The sequence below is a fragment of the Neofelis nebulosa genome, chromosome 2 (assembly GCF_028018385.1).
Source record: "Neofelis nebulosa isolate mNeoNeb1 chromosome 2, mNeoNeb1.pri, whole genome shotgun sequence".
NCBI classification, from domain to species: Eukaryota; Metazoa; Chordata; class Mammalia; order Carnivora; family Felidae; genus Neofelis; species Neofelis nebulosa.
In genome coordinates, this window is record NC_080783.1 from 95,660,650 (window position 1) to 95,683,205 (window position 22,556).

The 22,556-nt window shown below is 36.9% G+C and overlaps 1 protein-coding gene across 3 annotated transcripts in view; it reads right to left on the reverse strand.

Annotated features, from left to right (window-relative positions):
• Window positions 1-760: 760 nt before the first annotated feature.
• The window catches only part of ACMSD (aminocarboxymuconate semialdehyde decarboxylase), a 55,951-nt gene continuing 34,155 nt past the window's right edge, over window positions 761-22,556 (reverse strand). For 2 of the 3 annotated variants that reach the window (XM_058695059.1, XM_058695079.1), the window contains 2 exons: window positions 8,047-8,145; window positions 2,762-3,863 (listed from right to left, as the gene is read on the reverse strand). In XM_058695059.1, coding sequence (XP_058551042.1) covers window positions 3,801-3,863; window positions 8,047-8,145 — 162 coding nt within the window. In that variant the 3' untranslated portion in view covers window positions 2,762-3,800. Of the gene's footprint in view, window positions 967-2,761; window positions 3,864-8,046; window positions 8,146-22,556 lie in introns of those variants that run through there. The other variant, XM_058695069.1, reaches the window with a different exon arrangement.

Consider the following 22,556-nt stretch of genomic DNA (forward strand, 5'->3'; position numbering starts at 1 on the left):
AATTTTTTCGTTTGTTTTTTAAAAGTTTATTGATTTATTTTGAGAGAGAGAGAGCGCATGTGCATGACCAGGGGAGGAGCAGAGAGAGAGAGGGAGAGAGAATCTCAAGCACGCTCCCCACTGTCAATGCAGCTCTGGTCATAGGGATGGATCCCATGAATTGTGAGATCATTACCTGAGCCGAAATCAAGAGTTGGACACTCAACTGATTGAGCCACTCAGGTGCCACTCAAGAGACAAATTTTGATTAGAAAGGAATTTGAGCTTTAATCTGAAGGCTGGCAACCTGAGGAGAAGGTGAACTCTTGTCCAAAAGCTGACTCCGAGGGGCCTCTGGGTGGCTCAGTTGGTTAAGTGTCCAACTTTGGCTCAGGTCATCATCTCGTGGTCAGTGAGATCGAGCCCTGAGTTGGGCTCTGTGTTGACAGTGTGGAGCCTGCTTGGGATTCTCTGTCTTCCTCTGTCTGCCCCTCCCCCACTCACACTCTATCTCTCCCTCTCAAAATTAATAAATAAATCTTTATTTTATTTTTTAAATGTTTATTTTTTGAGAGCGTGCACATGCAAGAGATAGAGATAGATAGAGTGAGTGGGGGAGGGGCAGAGAGAAAATCTGAAGCAGGCTCCCGGCTCTGAGCTGTCAGCACAGAGCCTGACACAAGGACCACAAACCATGAGATCGTGACTTAACCAACTGAGCCACCCAAGCACCCCACTAAATAAAACTTTAAATTAAAAAAAACAAAACAAAAGCCAACTCCGAGGTTTCTGCCTGGTGCAGGAGTTTTTAAAGAGGTTTAGGGTGGTTAATCAGCAAACAGAGTGCAGTGGCCTGCAACCTTTCTTGATTATATGAAGACTTGATGCCAGCTACAAAAGTTATCTCAGTGTTTGTGGGTTGTGCAACAGAGTCTGGTTCTTGTTTCATGATATGCAGTAGTACTCTGTTCTTTCTGCAGAGAAGGGCTGGGTTTACAGATAACAATGAGAGGTCAGTAAAATCATTTGTGTGGCCTAGAAAAAGAAAAACATTTTGCTAAAAAAATTTTAGGCTAATGAGAAAGCCAAGGTGGCTTCAAACAGAATTGCTGGCTTCTGTGACCTGGGAAAGTTCTGGTCCTTATTCCTCAAGATCAGTGGTCTGCAAATCTCAAAGAAAGTAAATTAGTTCTGTTACAGATCAAGGGACTCAGGTTAGCAAGTAAGGAATGTTTTATCTTGAGGCAAGTTAACACATAAAATCATCTGGAGTGCTGTTACCTTTGATGGGGATTGCATTAAATCTATAGATTGCTTTGGGTAGTATGCACATTTTAACAATGTTGATTCTTGGACTCTATCAGTATGTAATAGCTTTCCTTTTGTTTGTGTCAGTGTTTTATAGTTTTCACAGTGCAGGTCTGTTACCTCTTGGTTAAGTTTATTCTTGGATATTTTATTTTTTATCAGTTTCTAATAGTTTTTTGGTGGAGTCTTTAGGGTTTTCTATATATAAGATCTGCAAATAGTGAGTTTTACTTCTTCCTTACCAATTTGCATGGCTTTTACTTCTTTTTGTTGTCTGAGCTGTGGCTAGGACTTTGAGGACTATGTTGAATAAAAGTAGTGAGAGTGGGTATCCTCTTGATACTGACCTTAGAGGAAATGCTTTCAGTTTTTCACCATTGAGTATGATGTTGGTTGTGGGTTTTTCATATATGGCTCTTACTAGGTTGAGGTATGTTTCCTCTAAACCCACTTTGTTGAGAGGAAAACATCCCACTTTTAAACTGGGTAAAAAATCTGAACCCACATCTCACGAAGATATACAGATGGCAAATAAGCATATGAAAAGATTTTCAACATTTTTATGTCATAAGGGTGTTCTTAGTAGTAGTGTATCACTGCAAAAGAGTGGAAGCATGACTGTCCTTGAGTTGAATTGCAATGTAATACTGTTCAGCTAGTAAAAGGAAGAAGGCATCCAAGTGTTGAAAGGGAAACAAAACAAAACTGTCAACTAAGAATGCCTGGCAAAGTTGTCCTTCAGAATTGAAAGATAAAGAATTTTCTGGACAAAGACAATCTCAAGGAGCTCCTCACCACTAGACTGGCCTTACGCGAAATGTTAAAGGGACTTCTTTAAGCTGAAATTAAAGGGTACTAATTAGTAACAAGAAACATATGAAAATATAAATCTCACTGATAAAGGTAAGTATGTAGTAAAAATCATAATAATCTAATGTTGCAAAGGTGTTGGGTTAATCACTTCTAAATCTTGTGTGAAGGTTAAAAGAAAAGCATTATTAACTGTAACTATAATAATTTGTTAATGGATACATAAGATAAAAAGATGTAAACTGTGGTATGAAAGACATAAAACGTGGGGGCTGAGTTTAATTGTAGAGCTTTAGAATGCATCCAAACTTATCAACGAAGATAGACTGTTATAAAAAGAAGGCAGCTTAAATGTGGAATGGTCACCAAGGTATTTAGTAGAAAAAACAAGCAAGATGCCACTGTCTGGGTAAAATGAACAAAGGAATCTGCACATGTAAGTTCTTGTATTGTCCTAGATGATCTCTGCAAGAATATCCAAAAGAACAGTTAAAATGGGTTCCTTTTAGGATAGGTTGAATTTGATCTTTTTGAACTCTTCTAATATATTCATGTATTGACTTTTCAAAAAAACTTAAAAATTACATGCCAATACTGAACTCTTGGTTTTCTGAACTAATGGAAGGGAAAAGAACTATGAATGAATACAAGGCAAGAGGGTAATTTTGAAAAAATTATATGTGGTTTTTAGAATTCAGCCAGAGGTACATGAACCACAGATGTTTATCACCCCTCCAAGACCAAGTTCATTTTCAGCAGCCCAGATGAGACCACCATAAATGAAGTAAGTAGAATAAGGCTACCCTGGTATCATCACTCTGCTCAATCTCCATAACTAGCTTTACACATTTTGCTCAGTATTTTAAATTAAAAGAGCTTCTGGTAAAGGTAAATTATAGACTGGAACTGTTTTCCAGAATAGGTAAGTTCTCATTCAGTTTGAAACCCCTGTTCTTATAGTTTTGCCCCTTTGTCTATTTCCCATCCTCCAACTCTGAACAAGCCTTTCTATCCTTAGAGACTCAGCCCAACTTCTGTGCAGATCTGCTCCAGTTTGAATCCAAATGAATTTTTCTTAATGAAACTTCTATAACTCCTAATATATTGCTTAGTAATTATTCCATGAACATGTGTCTTGCCTCTTTAATTGGACTATAAACTCTCTAGGGATTATGGGATATATTATATATGTATGTATGTATATATGTGTATATATGTATGTATATATATATATGTGTGTGTGTGTGTGTGTGTACATATCACTTATTTTTGTGGACTCTAAAGCATTCCCAGTCCAGTTGTGGTCCAATGGAAGGTGTTAAAAGTGAATGAAAACAGGTTATTTGGGCCCCATTCACATATACTTGCTCAAAGTGGAGAACCTACCTCAGCCCTCCAGGATGAGTCTGGTTTTGGTCTTTCTCCATATAAATCATGAATGACATTTGGTTTTTATTTCTGCCATTAATTTAAAAAGTGCTGGGAAAATCATTTTTGATTTGCACATGAAATAATATATTGCTTTTCAGAATGAAAACAAATTCTGTGACTCATTTTTGTTATGAATAATTTAGAACATTTGTGTATATCCTATTTCTGGATAAAATAGTTCAAAATAAGATTTTAGTAATGCATGTGTGATACATATTTAAAAACAAAAATAAAATATCTTCTTGAATGTTTGTCTTTGTAGTAAATGCAAGTCATTCAAATTGTTTTCTCTCAAGACCCAAAAATGCTAGGGCATTGCCAGCTTTGAGTCTATCCTGCAAAAGAAAAAAAGTTTTATTTTATTTTGTTTTGTTTTTGAGGGGGGGGGGACAGAGAGAGAGAGAGGGAGAGAGAGAGAGAGGGAGAGAGAGAGAATCTTAAGCAGGCTCCACACTCAGCCAGAAGCCCAGTGTGGGCTTCAATCCCATGACCCTGGGATCATGACCTGTGCTGAAGTCAAGAGTGGGATGCTCAACCGACTGAGCCACGCAGGTGCCCCAAGGTTTTTTTTTTAAAGCATTATTTAATGGTTGTTTTAAAATACTTATTGAGTGTCTTTATCAGGTTTTTAAAAGATGAATTTCCCAATGTGAGAGAAAAATATTAGCAAGTTAAACAATGAATCTCTTGACCCCTGTTTTGCCCCACTATTTGAAATCTGTTTCAAACTTGGTCATGGGAACAAAGAAGAATTATAAGGGGGGAGAGCTCTCTTAGGAAAAAACGCCTTTCTTTGGAAACCTCTGCAGGACCCTCTAGTGGGTTTCAAGGACTATTTAGAGGCAAATACAGTTGACCCTTGAACAACAGGAGTTTGAACTGTGTAAGTTCACTTACATTTGGATTTTTTTTGAATAAATATATTGGAAAAATTTTTTGAGATTTGTGACAATTTGGAAAAACTCGCAAACTGTGTAACCTAAAAGTACTGAAAAGTTTTTTAAAAAGTTAGGTGTTATTGTAACATTACGGTGTATAATACATGTAATATACAAAATATGTGTTAATTGACTGTGTTATTGGTAAGGCTTGTGGTCAACAGCAGGCTATTTGTAGTTAAGCTTTTGGGGGGTCAAATGTTATACATGAATTTTGATGTAGGAGTTAGCATCCCTAACTCAGTGTTGTTCAAAGGTCAACTGCATAGAGAAAAGGTACACTGTAGGTCTGTGGGACAGGAGAGCTGGAAACAGTGCCCAGAAATCTTGTAGCCATCCTCCAGTTTCTAGGCATATGTGTTATCCCTTCACATGGCCCTGAATAAAAGGTAAGCTCTTTTGGTACAAGAAAAGTGACAGATGAAGCACCTCAGAATATGGTACAAGTATGTATATTTATAGATTTCAGATGAGAAAAGGACTCTGAAATTTTTCTTCACTTTCTTCCCAGTTATAGACTAGGTCAGCTCCATAAAGAAACTCCTGTGACTTAAGGGGTAACTTTTGTGATACCCTAATTGATATATGTCCAGCTTGCAAAGGGCAGGCAAGAATAGAAGGAAATGTATGGAGTTGTGTAACATTTGTGGATATTAATGCATTTCAGTGTATCTTAACGGCTTCAGGGTTCTCAAACAGCCTTGGAGAGTGGGTGATTTGAGCAGGGACCTCTTATTCAGGGTTCTTCCTTGATCCACACTTGGACCATTCCCTCTAAAGAAAGCTTTTAGAAGTGACTCTAGCTCCTCTGAGAAACTGTGTGCTTTACCTTTACAAATAGGTTGGGACCAACTACCGTTTGAAGAAGATACATTTTGGCGTGTTGGATTTGGGATTGGGTCCATGTGCTATAATCCAATGGTTAATATTGCCTTTGGTAAATCACCCAGCATCCAAATCTTGTTTTCCTCCTCTGCATCTGCATGCTGGAATGCAACTACCTGTCTACCTCCCAGTGTTGTTATGGTCATCAAATGGGTTTATTTATTTCATTTAAAAAATGTTTTAGTGAGATTTACCTTCATATGGCTCAAAATTAGAAAGATACAAAATGGACGCTTCCTTTCACTACTGCCACCCAACCAGTACTTTTTCTTCCCAGAGTTATTAGTTTCTTGTCTGTTTTTCCCAAAGGTATTTATGCATATATAAGCAAATACTTGTATTTAGGTATATAGGTTTTTTCATAAATGGTTAGTATATTATACACAAATGGAAGTACACTATATGTGTTGTTTTGTACCTTGCTTTTTAAACTTAATATATCTTGGAAATTGATTTTTAATTTTTTTTATACATTCCATTGTATGGATATATTATTGTTTATTCCCCTATAGATTCTTTTCAGTCTTTTATTATAAACAGTGTTACAGTGAGCAGTCTTTTAAGGAATGTCATGAATTTGTGACAGTGTAAAATTTTCATGCAAGAGTTTTTAAAAACTTTGACCTTAAAAGTCATAAGCATGGGGGCGCCTGGGTGGCTCAGTTGGTTAAGTGACTGACTCTTGATTTTGGCTTAGGTCATGATCTTGAACCCATGGTGTGTTCCATGCTAACAGTGCAGAGCCTGCTTGAGATTCTCTCCACTCTGTCTGCCCCTACCCCTGCTCATACTTTCTCTCTCAAAATAAATAAAGAAATATTAAAAAACATCATAGCACATAAAATTAAAAAACTAGAGGTATAAAATAATAGTAGTTATTATTCCATTAAAGTTTTGTAAGTTCTTTTTTTTTTTTTAACTTTTTTTGAGAGAGTGAGAGAGCACAAGCAGGGGAGAGGCAGAGAGAGAAGGAGACAGAATCCCACACAGTCTCCACACTGTCAGTGCAGAGCCAGGTGTGGGGCTTGAACCCATGAACTGTGAGATCATGACCTGAGCCAAAATCAAGAGTCAGATGCTTAACCGATTGAGCCACCCAGGCGCCCCTCCATTAAAGTTTTAATCGGGATACTTAGGATAATTTGATTTCAGTTTAATTTTGGTTACCTTTATAGAAAGTTTTTCATTTTCAATGTTTGTTGCAAAAAGAAAAATAAAAAAAAACAACCTTACTACATACAGCTTCCTACTTTATTTATTTTTAAGCTAACTTAAATGTTTATTCTGAGAGAGAGAGTGGATGTGCCTGAGTCGGGGAGGGGCAGAGAGAGAGGGAGAGCGAGAATCCCAAGTAGGCTCCACGCTGTCAGCATAGAGCCCAGTGTGGGGCTCAGACCCACCAAGTGCGAGATCATGAGCTAAGCCAAAATCAAGAGTTAGACACTTAGCCAACTGAGCCACCTAGGCACCGTGCTTCCTACTTTAAATAAGTGAATATTTAACAATCCAAAACTTTCAGTGCTTTACGATGGGTAAGTGGCAAAGGGGAAACTTTCTGTAGAAAGCAGTCTGAAGTTTCCCAGTTAATAATTGTCCCTATGTCTTCATCTTTGGCCACCCTTGACCCCAGTTGGGATTAATGGTGAGGCCCTTAGGAAGAACTTGTTCTGTTGAGGGTTAGGGGTGAGGAAGGGAAGAGGATGACAAAGGAGAGGGGATCTGGGGACACAGCGTCTCATTATAAACTCATCTGACTTCATAAGCCTAAAGGGCAGAATAGGCAGTGGCAGCATTATAGCACATTTTAGTATCTTTTACCCACCCTAAAAGTCAAATGCCGAAAGAAGAAAATTGTTACTTGAGAGTTCTGGTTCTTTGAGTTCTGTTAATCAAGACTTTAGCCGTAAGATCCAAATAATGGGAATCATTACAATTTTTGAGATTGGTAGATTTGTTACAGAAATATTAAAGGAAAAACTTAGGCATTTTTCTTATTCATCTAACATGTAAACATAAATGTGTTATTGTGATACGCTTCTTGACAGTTTCCTTTCTCTGCTTTATGAATTTAGTTGTACTAGGTTGGCTTTCAGCTTTTTAAAAAAGTAGTTAAAAAAATTTGAATTCCAGTTAGTTAACGTACACTGTTGTATTAGTTTCAGGTGTATAATATAGCGGTTCAGTAGTTTTACTTGGTCCTCATCAAGATGTTGTACTGTTAATCCCTTTTACGTATTTTACTCATCCCCCAATCTACCTCACTGTGGTAACCATCTGTTTGTTCTCTATAGTTAAGAGTCTGTTTTTTGGTTTCTTTTTTTTCTGCTTTGTTCATTTGTTTTGTTTCTTAAATTCCATATATGACTAAATGGTGTTTGTCTTTGACTCATTTCATTTAGCGTTATACTCTAACTCCATCCATGTTATTGCAAAAGGCAAGATTTCATTCTTTTTTTATGGCTGAGTAATATGTGTGTGTGTGTGTGTGTGTGTGTGTGTGTGTACACACACACATATATAAACCACATCTTCCTTTGCTCTTTAACAGTTTTGCTATTTCCAGTAACAGTTCTAGGAATATTAGGTGTAATATTTCCCTTGTTCTTTGTTGTCACGTATCAAAGTACATACTCTGAAACCAAAGAATTAGAGCAAGAAAACTCAGGGAAAAGACCATGAAGTAAACGGCATATACCTTTGTTTCTGCATCAAATTCTTCTATGGACTCTATTAATTTTCCAGGTTCCAGCTCCCCTAGTGGAAAGGGGTAATCAGTTCCCAAAATGACTTTATCCTGAAAAAAATTTTTTATAGAGCATCAAAGAACCTCCTCTAAATACAATTAACTTATTACAAGCACTCCTATGATAAAATAACAAATTCCTTCCAGTTAATAGAAACAAACTGATCTAAAATGTTAAAGATTTAATGAATTCAAAATGTATTCTGACATTTTGTCCAGCAGGTGTCGCTATTTGGTTTCTTAAAGTTGCAAATCAACCCCCATCCTCCCTTCTTAAAATAACTGAATATAAAAAAAAAAAAAAAAAAAAAAATAACTGAATATATAATTCTCAAATATAAGAAGGAAGTATTTATTCAATAAAGCATGCTGATATCTTTAGACAAAATAAGGGTTCTGTATTCCTTAGAATGACATGTTGCAATTGATCCCATATATATATATATATATATATACACACACACACACACACACACACACACACACACATATATATATCCCATATGTATATATTTTAAAGACTTTATTTTTAAGTAATCTGTACACTCATTGTGGGGCTTGAACTCACAACCCTGAGACCAAGAGTTGCATGCTCCATGGACAGAACTAGCCAGGCACCCCTGGTCCCATGATTTTTGAAAACATGCTAGAGTTGGAAGGGAGAAAATAAAAAACAACTGGATAAAAAGTAAAGACAAACAAAAACCAATCCCCAAATAATTCCTATCTCTATAAACTGAACCAGTCTGTTTTTTTTTTAAATGATGTAGCTTGAATCTCTATTTGATACTTTGTACAACAAAGTACAAAGTCTTGTCCATCTACAAATATATAAAGTGGTATGTCAAGCAATGTGTTAGAATCTAGATTATCCTGGCCAACAAACAAACGTTCTCTGTCTTCAGAGAACTTGTAATTTGGTAAAAAAGAGTGACATTAAATCAATAATGGAAATCTATTAAAATAAAATAAGAAAAACACATTTTCAACCAGAAATTTTACTTCTAGAAATGTGTAGGGCGCCTGGGTGGCTCAGTCGGTTAAGCGTCCGACTTCGGCTCAGGTCACGATCTCATGGTCCGTGAGTTCGAGCCCCGCGTCGGGCTCTGGACTGATGGCTCAGAGCCTGGAGCCTGCTTCTGATTCTGTGTTTCCCTCTCTCTCTGCCCCTCCCCCGTACATGCTCTGTCTCTCTGTGTCTCAAAAATAAATAAAAACGTTAAAAAAAATTAAAAAAAAAAAAGATGTGTTCCACTAATACACTTGTAATGGAAATATATATGAGAAAATTAATTGCAACATTATTTGTAGCATCAAAAGACTAGCAAACTAAATTATAGCATATCTAAGAAATAAAGAGGAATGAAGAATACTTACCTATGTTGGAATAATCACTGAGTTATATTGTAAGATAGAATGATGTTGAAGTTAAATTGTAAAGAGAAAAAAGTCTAGGACAATGTATCTGCTATGCTCATATTTCTGTTTTTAATAAGGAATATATAGATACGCAAATGAATGTTTGTATGTATGCAGTCTATTTAAGGAATTGTACCCAAGAAACAAGTAACATTAGTTGCCTCTGGAAAAGAACATTAGGATTTGGGGATGGAGGAGATCCCTTCTCCCCCTTTTGGAATGTAATTAGCTTAATACAAATATACCTTTTAAAAATATATAATTCAGTGGGTTTTAATATATTTTTGTATTTGTGTAATCATTTCCATCATCTAATTCCAGAACATTTTTATCATACCAAAGTTAATCCCATACCTGTTAACAGGCACTTCCCATTCCCTCTTTCTTCCCTTCCTAGGGTAAACTAATTTACCCTAGGAATTGCCTGCTCTGGACATTTTATGTAAACAGAACAATGTATTATGTTGCCATCTTTTGTTTAGAGTACTGTTTTCAAGGTCATCCATGTTGTAGCCTAAATCAATACTTCTTTCCTTTTTATGTGGAATAATATTCCATTGTATAGATGTACCATGTTTTATTTATCTGCTTACCAGATAATGGACATTGGGTTGTTTCTACTTTTTGGCTATTATGATAATGCTGCTCTGAATACTTTTTTAAAAAATTTTTATTTATTTTGAAAGTGAGAGAAAGCATGAGTGGAGGAGGGGCAGAAAGCGAGCAGGTGAGAGAGAATCCCAAGCAGGCTCTGTGCTGTCTGCAGATTTCATGACTGTGAGATCATGACCTGAATAGAAATCAAGAGCCAGATGCTTAACTGGCTGAACCACCCAGGCACCCCTCCTCTGAACATTTTTGTGCAAGTTTTTACATCAACATGCTTTCATTTCTCCTAGATATACACTTATCAGTGGGGTTGCTGGGTCATGTGGTAAGTCCATGTTTAACATTTTGAGGAGCTGCTTTTCACAGTGGATGCAGCATTCTGCATTCTGACCAGGAATGTCTGAGGATTCTAATTTCTCCAAGTCCTCATCAACACTTGCTATTGTCTGTCTTTTTAATTATAGCCATCATAGATATAAAATAATATCTCACTGTGGTTTTAATTTACATTTCTCTAATGAATAATTATCTTGAACATCTTTTCATGTGTTAATTGGCCATTTTATGTCATTGGAGAGATATCTATTCAGAACATTGTGTCTATTCCAGCCCATTTATTTTTTTATAGTTGTAAGAGTTTCAAAATACTTTCTGGGGGCGCCTGGGTGGCTCAGTCGGTTGAGCGTCCGACTTCGGCTCAGGTCATGATCTCGCGGTTCATGAGTTCGAGCCCCGCGTTGGGCTCTGGGCTGATGGCTCAGAGCCTGGAGCCTGCTTCCGATTCTGTGTCTCCCTCTCTCTCTGCCCCTCCCCCGTTCATGCTCTGTCTCTCTCTGTCCCAAAAATAAATAAACGTTAAAAAAAATTTTGTTTAAAAAAATAAAATAAAATACTTTCTGAATGTTAGAGGTTTATCAGATATATATCTACAGATATTTTGTTCATTCTGTGGATTATCTTTTCATTTTACTAGAAGTATATATGAAGTACAAAAGTTTTTAATTTTGATGAAGTCTAATTTATCTAAAAACTTTGGTTCCTTATGCTTTTGGTGTCATATTTAAGAAACTATTGCCTAATCCAAGGTCACAAAGATTTACAACTATATTTTCTTCTAAGTGTTTGTAGTTTTCCTTTGTCCATTCAGGTCTCTGATCTATTGGGGTTCATTTTTATGTGGGGTATAAATAAGCGGTACAACTTAATTTTTATTTTTTTGCATGTGGATACCCAGTTGTTTTTCTGCTATAAGTTGAAAAGACTATTCTTTCCTCATTTAATTCCATTGGCACCTCTGTTCTAAATCAGTTGATCTTTGTGTCTGCCCTATGCTAGTACTACAGTTTTGACTACTGTAGCTGTGTAAAAAGTTGTGAAATTAGAAGTGTGAGTCCTTCAACTTTGTTCTTTTTACATTGGTTTTGGCTATTTTGGGTCTGTTGCTTTTATATATGAATTTTAGGATCAGCTTGTCAATTCTGCAACAGAAAAAAAAGGCACCTGGATTTTTGATAGGGATTGCATTGAATCTGTAGGTCAATGTGGGGACTATTGCCATTTCACAGTATGGAGTTTTCCAATCAGTGAACATGAGATGTCTTTCTTTTAAGTTTTTATTTAAATTCCAGTTAGTTAACATACAGTGTAATATTAGTTTCAGGTGTCCAGTGTAGTGATTTAACATTTCTATGCATCACCCACTGCTCATCACAAGTTCACTCTTGAATGAACATAGGATGGCTTTTCATATTTTTTTAATGTTTATTTATTTTTGAGAGAGAGAGAGAAGAGAGAGAGAGAGTGAGCAGAGGAGAGGCAAAGAGAGAGGGAGACACAGAATCTGAAGCAGGCTCCAGGCTCTGAGCTGTCAGCACAGAACCAGATGTGGAGTTCAAACTCACGAACTGCGAGATCATGACATGAGCCAAAGTCAGTCGCTTAACTGACTGAGCCACCCAGGCACCCTGGAATGTCTTTTCATTTATGTAGGTCTTTGATTTTCTTTAGCAATGTTTTATAGTTTAGTGCCCAAGTCTTGCACTTCTTTAGTTGGATTTATTCCTACGTATTTCATTCTTTTGAATGCTATTATAGATGAGATTTATAATATGGATTATTTTTATGGATTTTTCATTGCTAGTATATAGAAATATGATTAAGTTTTATATATTTATTTTGTTACCTACAGTCTTGCTGAATCTGTTTATTAGCCCTCATGGTTTATTTGTAGATTCTTTAGAATTTTTTTTTTTTAATTTTTTAATGTTTATTTATTTTGGAGAGAGAGAGACAGAGTGTGAGTCGGGAAGGGGCAGAGAGAGAGAGAGAGAGGGAGACAAAGAACCAGAAGCAGGCTCCAGGCTCCACGCTGTCAGCACAGAGCCTGACCCGGGACTCAAACTCACCAGCCATGAGATCATGGCCTGAACCAAAGTCAAACGCTCAACTGACTGAGCCACCCAGGTGCCCCCCATTTCTTTTTTTAATTTTGTAATAATTTATTTATTTTGGGGGAGAGAGAGAGAGACAGTGTGTGAGCAGGGGAAGGGAAGAGAGAGAGCATAGGATTTTCTATGTATAAGGTCATGTCATCTGAAATATTTATGCTTCTTCCCTCCCAATCTGGATGCCTTTTATTTATTTTCCTTCCCTAATTTCCCTGGCCAGAGTCTCCAGTGCATCGTTAAATAGAAATGGTGAGAGCAGAACCTTTCAGTTCACCATTAAGTGTGTTAATGTTAGTTAGTTGCGGATATTTAGTAGATGCTCTTTATCAGGTTGAGGAAGCTCTCTTCTTCTAGTTGTTGAGTGTTTTTATCATTCAAGGCTGTTGGATCTTGTTTAGTACTTTTCCTGTGTCTATTGAGATGATTTTGTAGTTTTTGTTCTTTATTCTATTAATATGCTATTGACTGGTGTGTGTGTGTGTCTGTCTGTCTGTTGAAAAACCTTGTGTTCCTGGGATAAATCCCAGTAGGTCATAGTGTATAATTCTTTTTATCTGTTGCTAGATTGAGTTTAATAAATATCATTGGGGAAATTTGCATCTGTATTCATAAAGGATATTAGCCTGTAGTTTTCTTGTGATTACTTGGTCTGGTTTTGGTATCAGCGTGATGCTGGCTTCATAGAATAAGTTAGGAAGTGTTTCCTTCATTTGTATTTTTTCAAATGATTTGTGATGGATTCAAGTGGTTGTAATTCTTTTTAAATTTTTTGGTAAAATTCACCAGTGAAGCCATCTGGTCCTGGGCTTTTTTTTTTGTGAGACATTTTAAAATTATGAGTTTAACCTCTTTACTTGTTATAGGTCTATTCAGATGTTCTTTTTCTTCTTGAGTCAGTTTCTGTCATCTTTCTAGGAATTTCTCCATTTCATTTAGGTTATCTGATTTGTTAGCATATATTTGCTCATAGTTTTTTCCTATAATTCTTTTTATTTCTGTAAGATCTGTAGTAATGGCCTCTCTTTCATGTCCAATTTTAAGGGTTTTTTTAAGTCTTTTTTTTTTTTTCAGTTTATTCATTTTTGAGAGAGAGAACAGGGGAGTGTCAGAGAGAGAGTGGAAGAGAGAGAATCCATGCAGGCTTCACTGTCAGTGCAGAGCTTGATGTGGGGCTCGAACTCATGAACTATGAGATCATGACCTGAGCCAAAATCAAGAGTCAAATGCTCAACCGACTGAGCTACGCAAACACCCTCGTTACAGCCTTTCTAGGAGAAGGATCCCATCATTGTCCCCATTCAACAGACGAGGAAACAGAGATGAAAACTAACTTGCTTAGAGTTGCACAGCTAGTATGTGGTAAAGCAAGGCTTGTGTCTCCATTTCTTCCACTCAGCTAAGAAGTGGGATAGAAATTATCTCTAGCTCTGAGCCAAAGGCCTGGTACAGAGTAGATGTTTATTGAATTAAATTGGACCACTACTATAATTTTATAACTGATTCCAGTCTCATCCATTTTAATCAATATCTAACACTGGAGAGAGTGCTGATTTGAATATAAATCTGATCATGCCACATCCCTGCTCAAGCTCTTTCAATAATTTCCTCTTGTCCAGAAGGTGCAACCCAAATTTCTTAGCAAGGAACAAAATGCCCCCAGTAAATGTGAGAAAAAAAGTAGTCCCAAATCTAAACTGGGGCAGAGCTTTGTGGCCTGATATGGCTATCTATTCTGCCTGGTGAATAATGAGCATTCTTTTTTTAAAAATTGAGGCATAATTGATGTATAACATTATGTTAGTTTCAGCTGTCTTGCATAATGGTTCGATACTTGCATATGTTATGAAAACGATCACCGCAATAAGTTTAGTTAACATTTGTCACCAAACATAGATTAGCATTCTTGGTAAAATACTTGGGTAATTTTTTTTGGTAGACTTTAATGAGTTTACGAGCTCCTAGGACATACCCTAGGAAGACTATTAGTCTTCAAACTAGACTAAGAATTGTAACCAATAATGCAAAGAGGCTAATTGTCCTTGACTAGATAGTTATCTTCTTCCTTAAAATCCAGTCTAAAAATAACTAACCATCTTTTCCCCTATAAAATATCTCTGCCAGGATTCTTTGAATTGGACTTTTCAGAAAGCCTGTTTTTGAAACATGTTTGAAATAAAACTCTGACATGCATATAATCAATCTGAGAGTGGCTTTGCGTGTTGAAGGAATGAATACTTGAATGTATGAAAGAGGGAAGTTTGATTGTTACTAGGCCTGAAATATTAAATATATTTTAAGTTTGTTTATTTCTTTGTTTACTTATTTTGAGAGAGAGAGAGAGAGAGAGAGAGAGAGAGCGCAAGCATGAGTGTGGTAGGGGCAGAGAGAGAGAATCCCAAGCAGTCTCCTCACTGCCAGTGCAGAGCCTGATGTGGGCCTCAGACTCACAACCCATGAGATAATGACCTGTGCTGAAATCAAGAATCAGATGTTTAACTGACTGAGCCACCCAGGTGCCCCTTAAATATATTTTGAATATGCTAAATTTGACCTCTTGTAAGAATAAACGACACTTTACCAGAAAAAAAAAAAAAAAGATTTTACTAGGTTTTATGAATACATTTACATGAAATAATATGGGAAAGTGTATAAGAAAGTTAGAGGAAGGCCATGATGGACTAACAACTCTATTTCTAGATTCTTGTATTCATTACTGTAAAAAACCAAGCAAATACACCTGCTGATGGAAGCCCTAAAGACCCGAAGTTATGTCTACTCACATCTGTGCCAACAGCTGATCTCCTTCTGCACTGCCTGTTTTATATTCACTGGAGCTTCATTTGTCCTTATTTCTGCTCCTCTTGCTAAAGCTGTTTACAATTCTAAAACACAACATAATTTTAAAAAGTCCCATGCTATATTACATTTGTTAACTACATTACATGAAATTGAAATTTAGAAATTTATTTTGCTTTCTAGTCAAGAATTCTTCCATTCCCAGTATTATGGTCTTCCTGGATACAAATACATTTGGTGGTGGTGGGAGGGGTGTTGTCCCATTTTAATATGGAGAGAGCAAAGAATTTTAAAGCAGAAATAAAAACCACTTCTCTGCATTTTAATCCTTCTTGGTTAGGATACTTCCCTGCTCTCCTAGCTAACTTGATTATGTATGCCTTTTGCCAAACTCCAAACTCATGGTTTGGCAGTATTCAATTATTATTTAGTAGCTATTGTTCACAGTTCTTCTCTATAGGAGTTTAATTACCCACTTATGATAATCTGGTTTGTTAATTTTTCATACCCTTTATCTGTACAACTTTTATTGATACTGTCTGGTAAATTTTCAACCACTTCTAACTTGGTAGGAATTTCATAAGGGAGAATGAAGTGGGCATAGAAGAACTGGAAATGAAGTTCTAATTAATGGAATTTCTTGTTCAGAGGAAGAAGAGAGAGTAGCAGGGAAGAGGTGGGGAGAAGAAATTCCTCAAAGTGTAGTCCTGAATGATGAAGGTCACATACTCTATTGCTTAATAGCAACCTCCACTTGATAGATGCTTAATAAATACTTCTTGAGTTAAAAAAATACTTTTTATATTGCTATTTTTACCACCTGTTATCTCGTAACTACAAATTGTGTTTTAGAGGGATTACCTGGAGAATCCTGGTTAAGGAGGCATAAAGTGTGGACTTGGATGACTGTTGCCCCATTTCCAAGCTCTTGGGGAAACCCAAGCTCTCATGACATCTCAGGTTCCTAAGTAACATTCCAGATTCTGACTTCCCCAAAGCTAGAACTTTCTTCTGTCTTCTTTGGTCTAGGATTCTATTCCCCTGGGATCCACCATGTTCATGAACCAATTTTTAAGGATATCTGTGCTAATGTAACATTTGACAACATCTACATTTTAGAGGACTTTTCTAAAGAGTCTGTAAACCCAAAGGAATAATTCTAATGGTGGGCCTTTTAGTTACCACGGCTGCTTCTTCTGGGATCCTGAAATTATACTGTCTACGTAGACAATGGCTTTATTAGGCAATGGATAATCCTGATTGATTTCTCAGCACCAACACTACCCCAACATACGTTTCCCTCCTGAAAGCTGGTAACACACATTCCCTATGAGGTCAAAAACTTACTGAGAGGATAGTAGTAATGATTAATATTCCTGCCAGGGAAAAGAAATAAACTGCTCACCTGCTGGGATGTACTAACTTCTCACATTTTCAGGGAATGCTGCAAACACTGAAAGATGTGGCTTGCCAAATAAATTCAAACAGTAGGAGAGAGTTCATTTGTCTTCTAGATAAGGAACAATTAGCTATCATCTCATTAGCCTATTCCATTAGTAGCATATGCAGTAAATACAACATAACTCTATTATAATGTAGCTTATTACAAAAATTCTACCTTACCAAGGATTCAGTTTCCCTGAGACATAATTTCCTAGAGGAGGAGCCTGGTTAATTTAATCAATGCAAAGTAAGATTAGCCTTATATCTGCAAAACCATTATACAAACTCAATTAAACAGACATTAACTTAATACCTCCTATTTGTAAAGCACTAGAGTAGGTGATACAAATTGCTGACATTTGTATAGTCTTTTGGCATAGTATTATATCAGCTCCTCGCATCAACTCTGCATGGTTTTATCATTTCCATTTTACATTTGAGGAACCTGAGGGTGAGAGGGATAAATGACTTAATATGAAATGTCACCTGAGCATCAGAGGAGAGGAAGAGGGTGGTGGAATAGGAGGATACTAGGCTTGCCTTATCCCATGAACACAGCTAGATAACTGTTAGATCATACTAAATACCCCAGAAATTGACCTGAAAACTGACAGAACAAACCCCGCAATTAAAGGGAGAGAAGAGCCACCCTGAAGAAGATAAGAAGTGAGGAGACGTGGGTTAGGGGAGAAGCAGTTCATGGCTGCTGTGGAGGGGAGGGAGCTGCTGTCATGGAGATGGGAGAGAGCCGCACACAGGGGAACACACAAAGAGAATGTTACCCCAAAACCATTGGCTTGGAAAATGAGAGGGACTGAATTTTATGAGTTCAACAACAATCAAGGCTTAAAGCCTGGAGTTTTAAAGGTCAGAAGCCTTGGCTGGGATAGAGCTGGGAGAGCACTGTACTGCTCCTGGAGAGAAGTCAGGCAAACAACCCAGGGGCAGACAGCATGGAAACAGTGATCTGAAGAGCTCCAGGGACACACAGAGGGGAGGTTATTTGCTCTTCTTGGAGCACATCCGTGAGAGGCAGTGTTCATGGAGACACCTCTCTGGGAACAAAGGAGCAAGCCCATGCCATTTTCCTCCCTTGCCCCTCAGCATAAGCACAGAGCCATCTGTGGGAAGCAGCACAGTGCAGACACTGGCTGCCTAACTTGCTTACACCAAGCCCCACTCCCACACACTCTGGAAGAACCACCCTTCTTAGTCAATGCTTGCCTCAGTCACAGAATAGTGGCCCCTCCTTCATAAGACCAGCACAAACTCCAGCCTATACCACATCTCCCAACCAGAGAGTTTTGCATGGCTTCAGTTCTAGTAGAGGTGGTTAACAGATTTCATTTCACAAGCAGGCCAGAGACCACGTAGCTAAAACTCGCCACATTCCGGTCAGGGACCAAACACTGCCCACAGCTGGCAAGTAGAACCTCTGCAGATGGCTGGCATGAAGGATAGAGCAGCCATAACACAATAGCAGAGTGCATGTAGCACACACCAGAGACACTCCCTGAAGTGCCAGGCTCTGGGCACTACATGACCTCTTTTTCATAGGCTATTACTTTTAGGAGGAGTAGACGTAACTGGCTTTTCTAACAGAGAGGAGGCAGAGACTTAGACAAAATGCGAAGATGGAGGAATGTATCACAAATGAAGAACAAGATAAGGCCACAGCCAGAGATCTAAGTGAAACATATATAAGTAACATGCCTGAAGGACAATTTGAAGCAATGATCATAAGGATACTTACTGAGTTTGAGAAAAGAAGACATTAGTGAGACCCTTGCCACAGAGATAAGAGTTAAAAAAGAATCAGAGATAAGAGAGCAGTAAACGAGATTAGAAACACACTTAACACAGTGAACAGCAGACTGGAAGAAGCAGAGGAACAAATTAATGACCTAGAAGACAAAGTGTTGGGAAGCAATGGAGCTGAACAAAAGAAAGAACTATGCAAAAATGAAAATAGACTTAGGGAACTCAGTGACTCCTTCAAATGTAATAACATTCATATTGTAGGAGTCCCAGAAGAAGAGAGAAAAGGGGGCAGAAAATTTATCTGAAGAAATAATAGCTGAAAATTTCCCTAATCTGCGGAAGGAAGCAGACCTTCAGATCCAGAAAGCAGAGAGAACTCCCAATAAAATCAACAAAACCAGGAGCACCTGGGTGGCTCAGTCAGCATCTGACTTCGGCTCAGGTCATGATCCCCCGATTCATGAGTTCAAGCCCTGCATTAGGCTTTCTGCTGTCAGTGCAGAGCCTGCTTCAGATCCTCTGTCCCCTCTCTCTGTCCCTCCCCTGCTCATGTGCTCACTCTCTCTCTCTCTCTCTCAAAAAATAAACATTAAAAAAAAACAACAAAACCAGGCCAACACCGAGACATATAATTAAATTTGCACAATGTAGTGATAAAGAAAAAAAATCTTAAAGACAAAAGAAGTTATTAACTTACAAGGGAAGATCCATAAGGCTAGCTGGAGATTTCTCAACAGAACCTTGGCAAGCCAGAAGGGAGTGGCATAATATATTCAAAGTGCTGAATGAGAAAAATCTGCCACCAGGAATACTCTATCCAACAAGGTTATAATTCAGAATAGAAGAAGAGATAGTTTCCTAGATGAATAAAAACTAAAGGACTTCATGACCCTAAACCAGCCTTGCAAGAAATATTAAAGGGGATTCTTTGAGTGGGAAGGAGAAACCAAAAGTGATAAAGGCAGGAAACACAAGGCAGAAAAAATGAGTATTTCTGTAAAAATCAGTCAAGGAACTCAAATGCACAAAAAGGATATAATATTTAATAACACATATCTGAAATAGGAGGAGAGGAGGAGAAGAGAATGGGTTCAAACTTAAGCAACCATCAACTTAATATAGACTGCTATTTCAGAAGAGGTTATTTACACCCTAATGGTAACCATATATTAAAACCACTAATAATCATGCAAAGAATAAGGAGAAAGAAATTCAGATATATCAGTAAAGAAAATCAGCAAATCATGAAAGAGAGGAAGACATGAAAGGATCAGAGAAAATCTCCAGAAACAACCACAAAATAAATAATAAAATGGCAGAAAATAATATCTATCAATAATTACTTTGAATGTAAATGGACTAAATGCATAGGGTGTCAGAATGGATAAAAAAACAAGACCCATCTATATGCTGCCTTGAGACTCATTTTGGACCTAATGACAACTGCAGATTGAAAGTGAGAGGATGGAGAAACATTTATCATGCAAATGGATGTCAAAAGAAAGCCATAGTACCCATATTTATATTGGAGAAACTAGACTTCAAAACAAAGACTGTAACAAGAGACAAAGAAGGGCATTATAAAATAATGAAAGAGACAATCCAACAAGAAGATAGAACAATTGTAAATACTTACGCACCCAAATATGGGACATGCTAATGGGGCCACCAATTATATAAAACAATAACAAACATAAAGAAGCTAATTGATGATAAATAGTAGTGGATTTTAACACACCACTTAAGCCAATGGACAGTTCATCTAAACAGAAAGTCAACACATAAACAATGGCTTTGGATGACACATTGGACGAGATGGACTTATCAGATATATTCAGAATATTCCATCTTTGAACAGCAGAGTACACATTCTTTTAAAAAATGGTTCTTTTGTTTAAAAAAGTTTATTTATTTTGAGAGAGAGGAAGAGAGAGAAAATCCCAAGCAGCTCCACACTGTCAGTGTAGAGCCTGATGCAGGGCTCGAACTTATGAACTATGAGATCATGACCTGCACCAAAATAAAGAGTCAGACACTTAACTGACTGAGCCACCCAGGTGACCCAGAATACACATTCTTTTCAAGTGCATGTGGAACATTCTCTAGAATAGATCACATATTAGGTCACAAAACAGGACTCAACAAATACAAAAAGACTGAAGTCATACCATGCATCTTTTCTAAGTACAATGCTATGAAACTAGAAGTCAACCCCAAGAAGAAATCTGGAAAAAACACAAATACATGGAGGTAAAACATCATGGTAATAAACAATGGATGGATCAGGTAGGAAATCAAGAAATTAAGAAATACATGAAAGCAAAGAAAATGAAAACATCAAAAGCTTTGGGATGCAGCAAAAGCTGTCCTAAGGTGGAAGTATAGAGTAACACAGGCCTACCTCAAGAAGCAAGAAAAATCTCAACCTAATCTTACACCTAGAGGGGCTAGAAAAAGAACAAAAAATGAATCCTAAAGCCAGCAGAAGGAAAGAAATAATAAAGATTAGAGCAGAAATAAATGAAATAGAAACCTAAAAAAGCTATAGAACAGGTCAATGAAACCAGGAGCTGGTTCTTTGAAAAAAAAAAATCAATAAAATCAATAAACTTCTAACCAGACTTATCAAAAAAAAAAAAAAAAAAAAAAAAGAGTGAGTGAGAGAACAAGAGAAAGGACCAAATAAATAAAATCACAAATAAGAGGAGAAATAACAACCAACACCACAGAAATACAAACAATTATAAGAGAATATTATGAAAAACTATATGCCAACAAACTGGACAACCTAGAAGAAATGGATAAATTCTTAAAAACATATAACTTACCAAAAGTTAAACAGGAAGAAATAGAAAACCTGAACAGACTGATAACCAGCAAAGAAATGGAATCAGTAATCAAAAGACTCTCAAAGAACAAAAGCCCATGGCTAGATGGCTTCAAAGGTGAATTCTACCAAACATTTAAAGAATTAATGCCTATTCTTCTCAAACTATTCCAAAAAATAGAAAAGGAAGAAAAACTTCCAAATTCATCTTATAAGACCAGCATTACCCTGATACCAAAACCAGATAAAGACTCTGCTAAAAAAGAGAACTATAAGTCAATATTCCTGATGAACATGGATGCAAAAATTCTCAATAAAATATATAGCAAACCAAATCAAATAATACATTAAAAAATTTATGCACCCCAATCAAGTGGGATTTATTCCTGGTTGCAAGGGTGGTTCAATATTCACAAATCAATCAATGTGATTCGTCACATGAATAAGAGGAAGGAAAAGAACTATATGATCATTTCAATAGATGCAGAAAAAAGCATTTGACAAAGTACAACATCCATTTATGATAAAAACCCTCACTCAACAAAGTAGATTTAGAGGGAACACACCTCAACATAGTAAAAGCCATATATGAAAAACCCACACAAGCATCATCGTCAGGATGAAAAACAGAGTTTTTCCTCTTTTGTCAGGAACAGGACAGGAATGTTCACTCTGACAACTTTCATTCAACATAGTACTGGAAGCCCTAGCCTCAGCAATTAAACAACACAAAGAAATAAAAGGAATCCAGATTGGCAAGAAAGAAATAAAACTTTCTCTATTTGCAGATGACATGATACTCTATATAGAGAATCCAAAAGACTGCCAAAAAACCACATGAATTCAGTAAAGTCACAGGATACAAAATCAATGTACAGAAATCTTTTGCATTTCTATACACCAATAATGAAGTAGCAGGAAGAGAAATTAAGGAATCAATCTCCTTTACAATTACACCAAAAACAATAAGATACCTAGGAATAAACCTAACCAAAGAGGTGAAAGACCTGTATTCTGAAAACTATAAAAAAAAATGATGAAAGAAATTGAAGATGACACAAAGAAATGGGAAGACATTCCATGCTCATGGATTGGAAGAAGAAATATTGTTAAAATGTCTATACTACCCAAAGCAATCTACACATTTAATGCAATTTCTA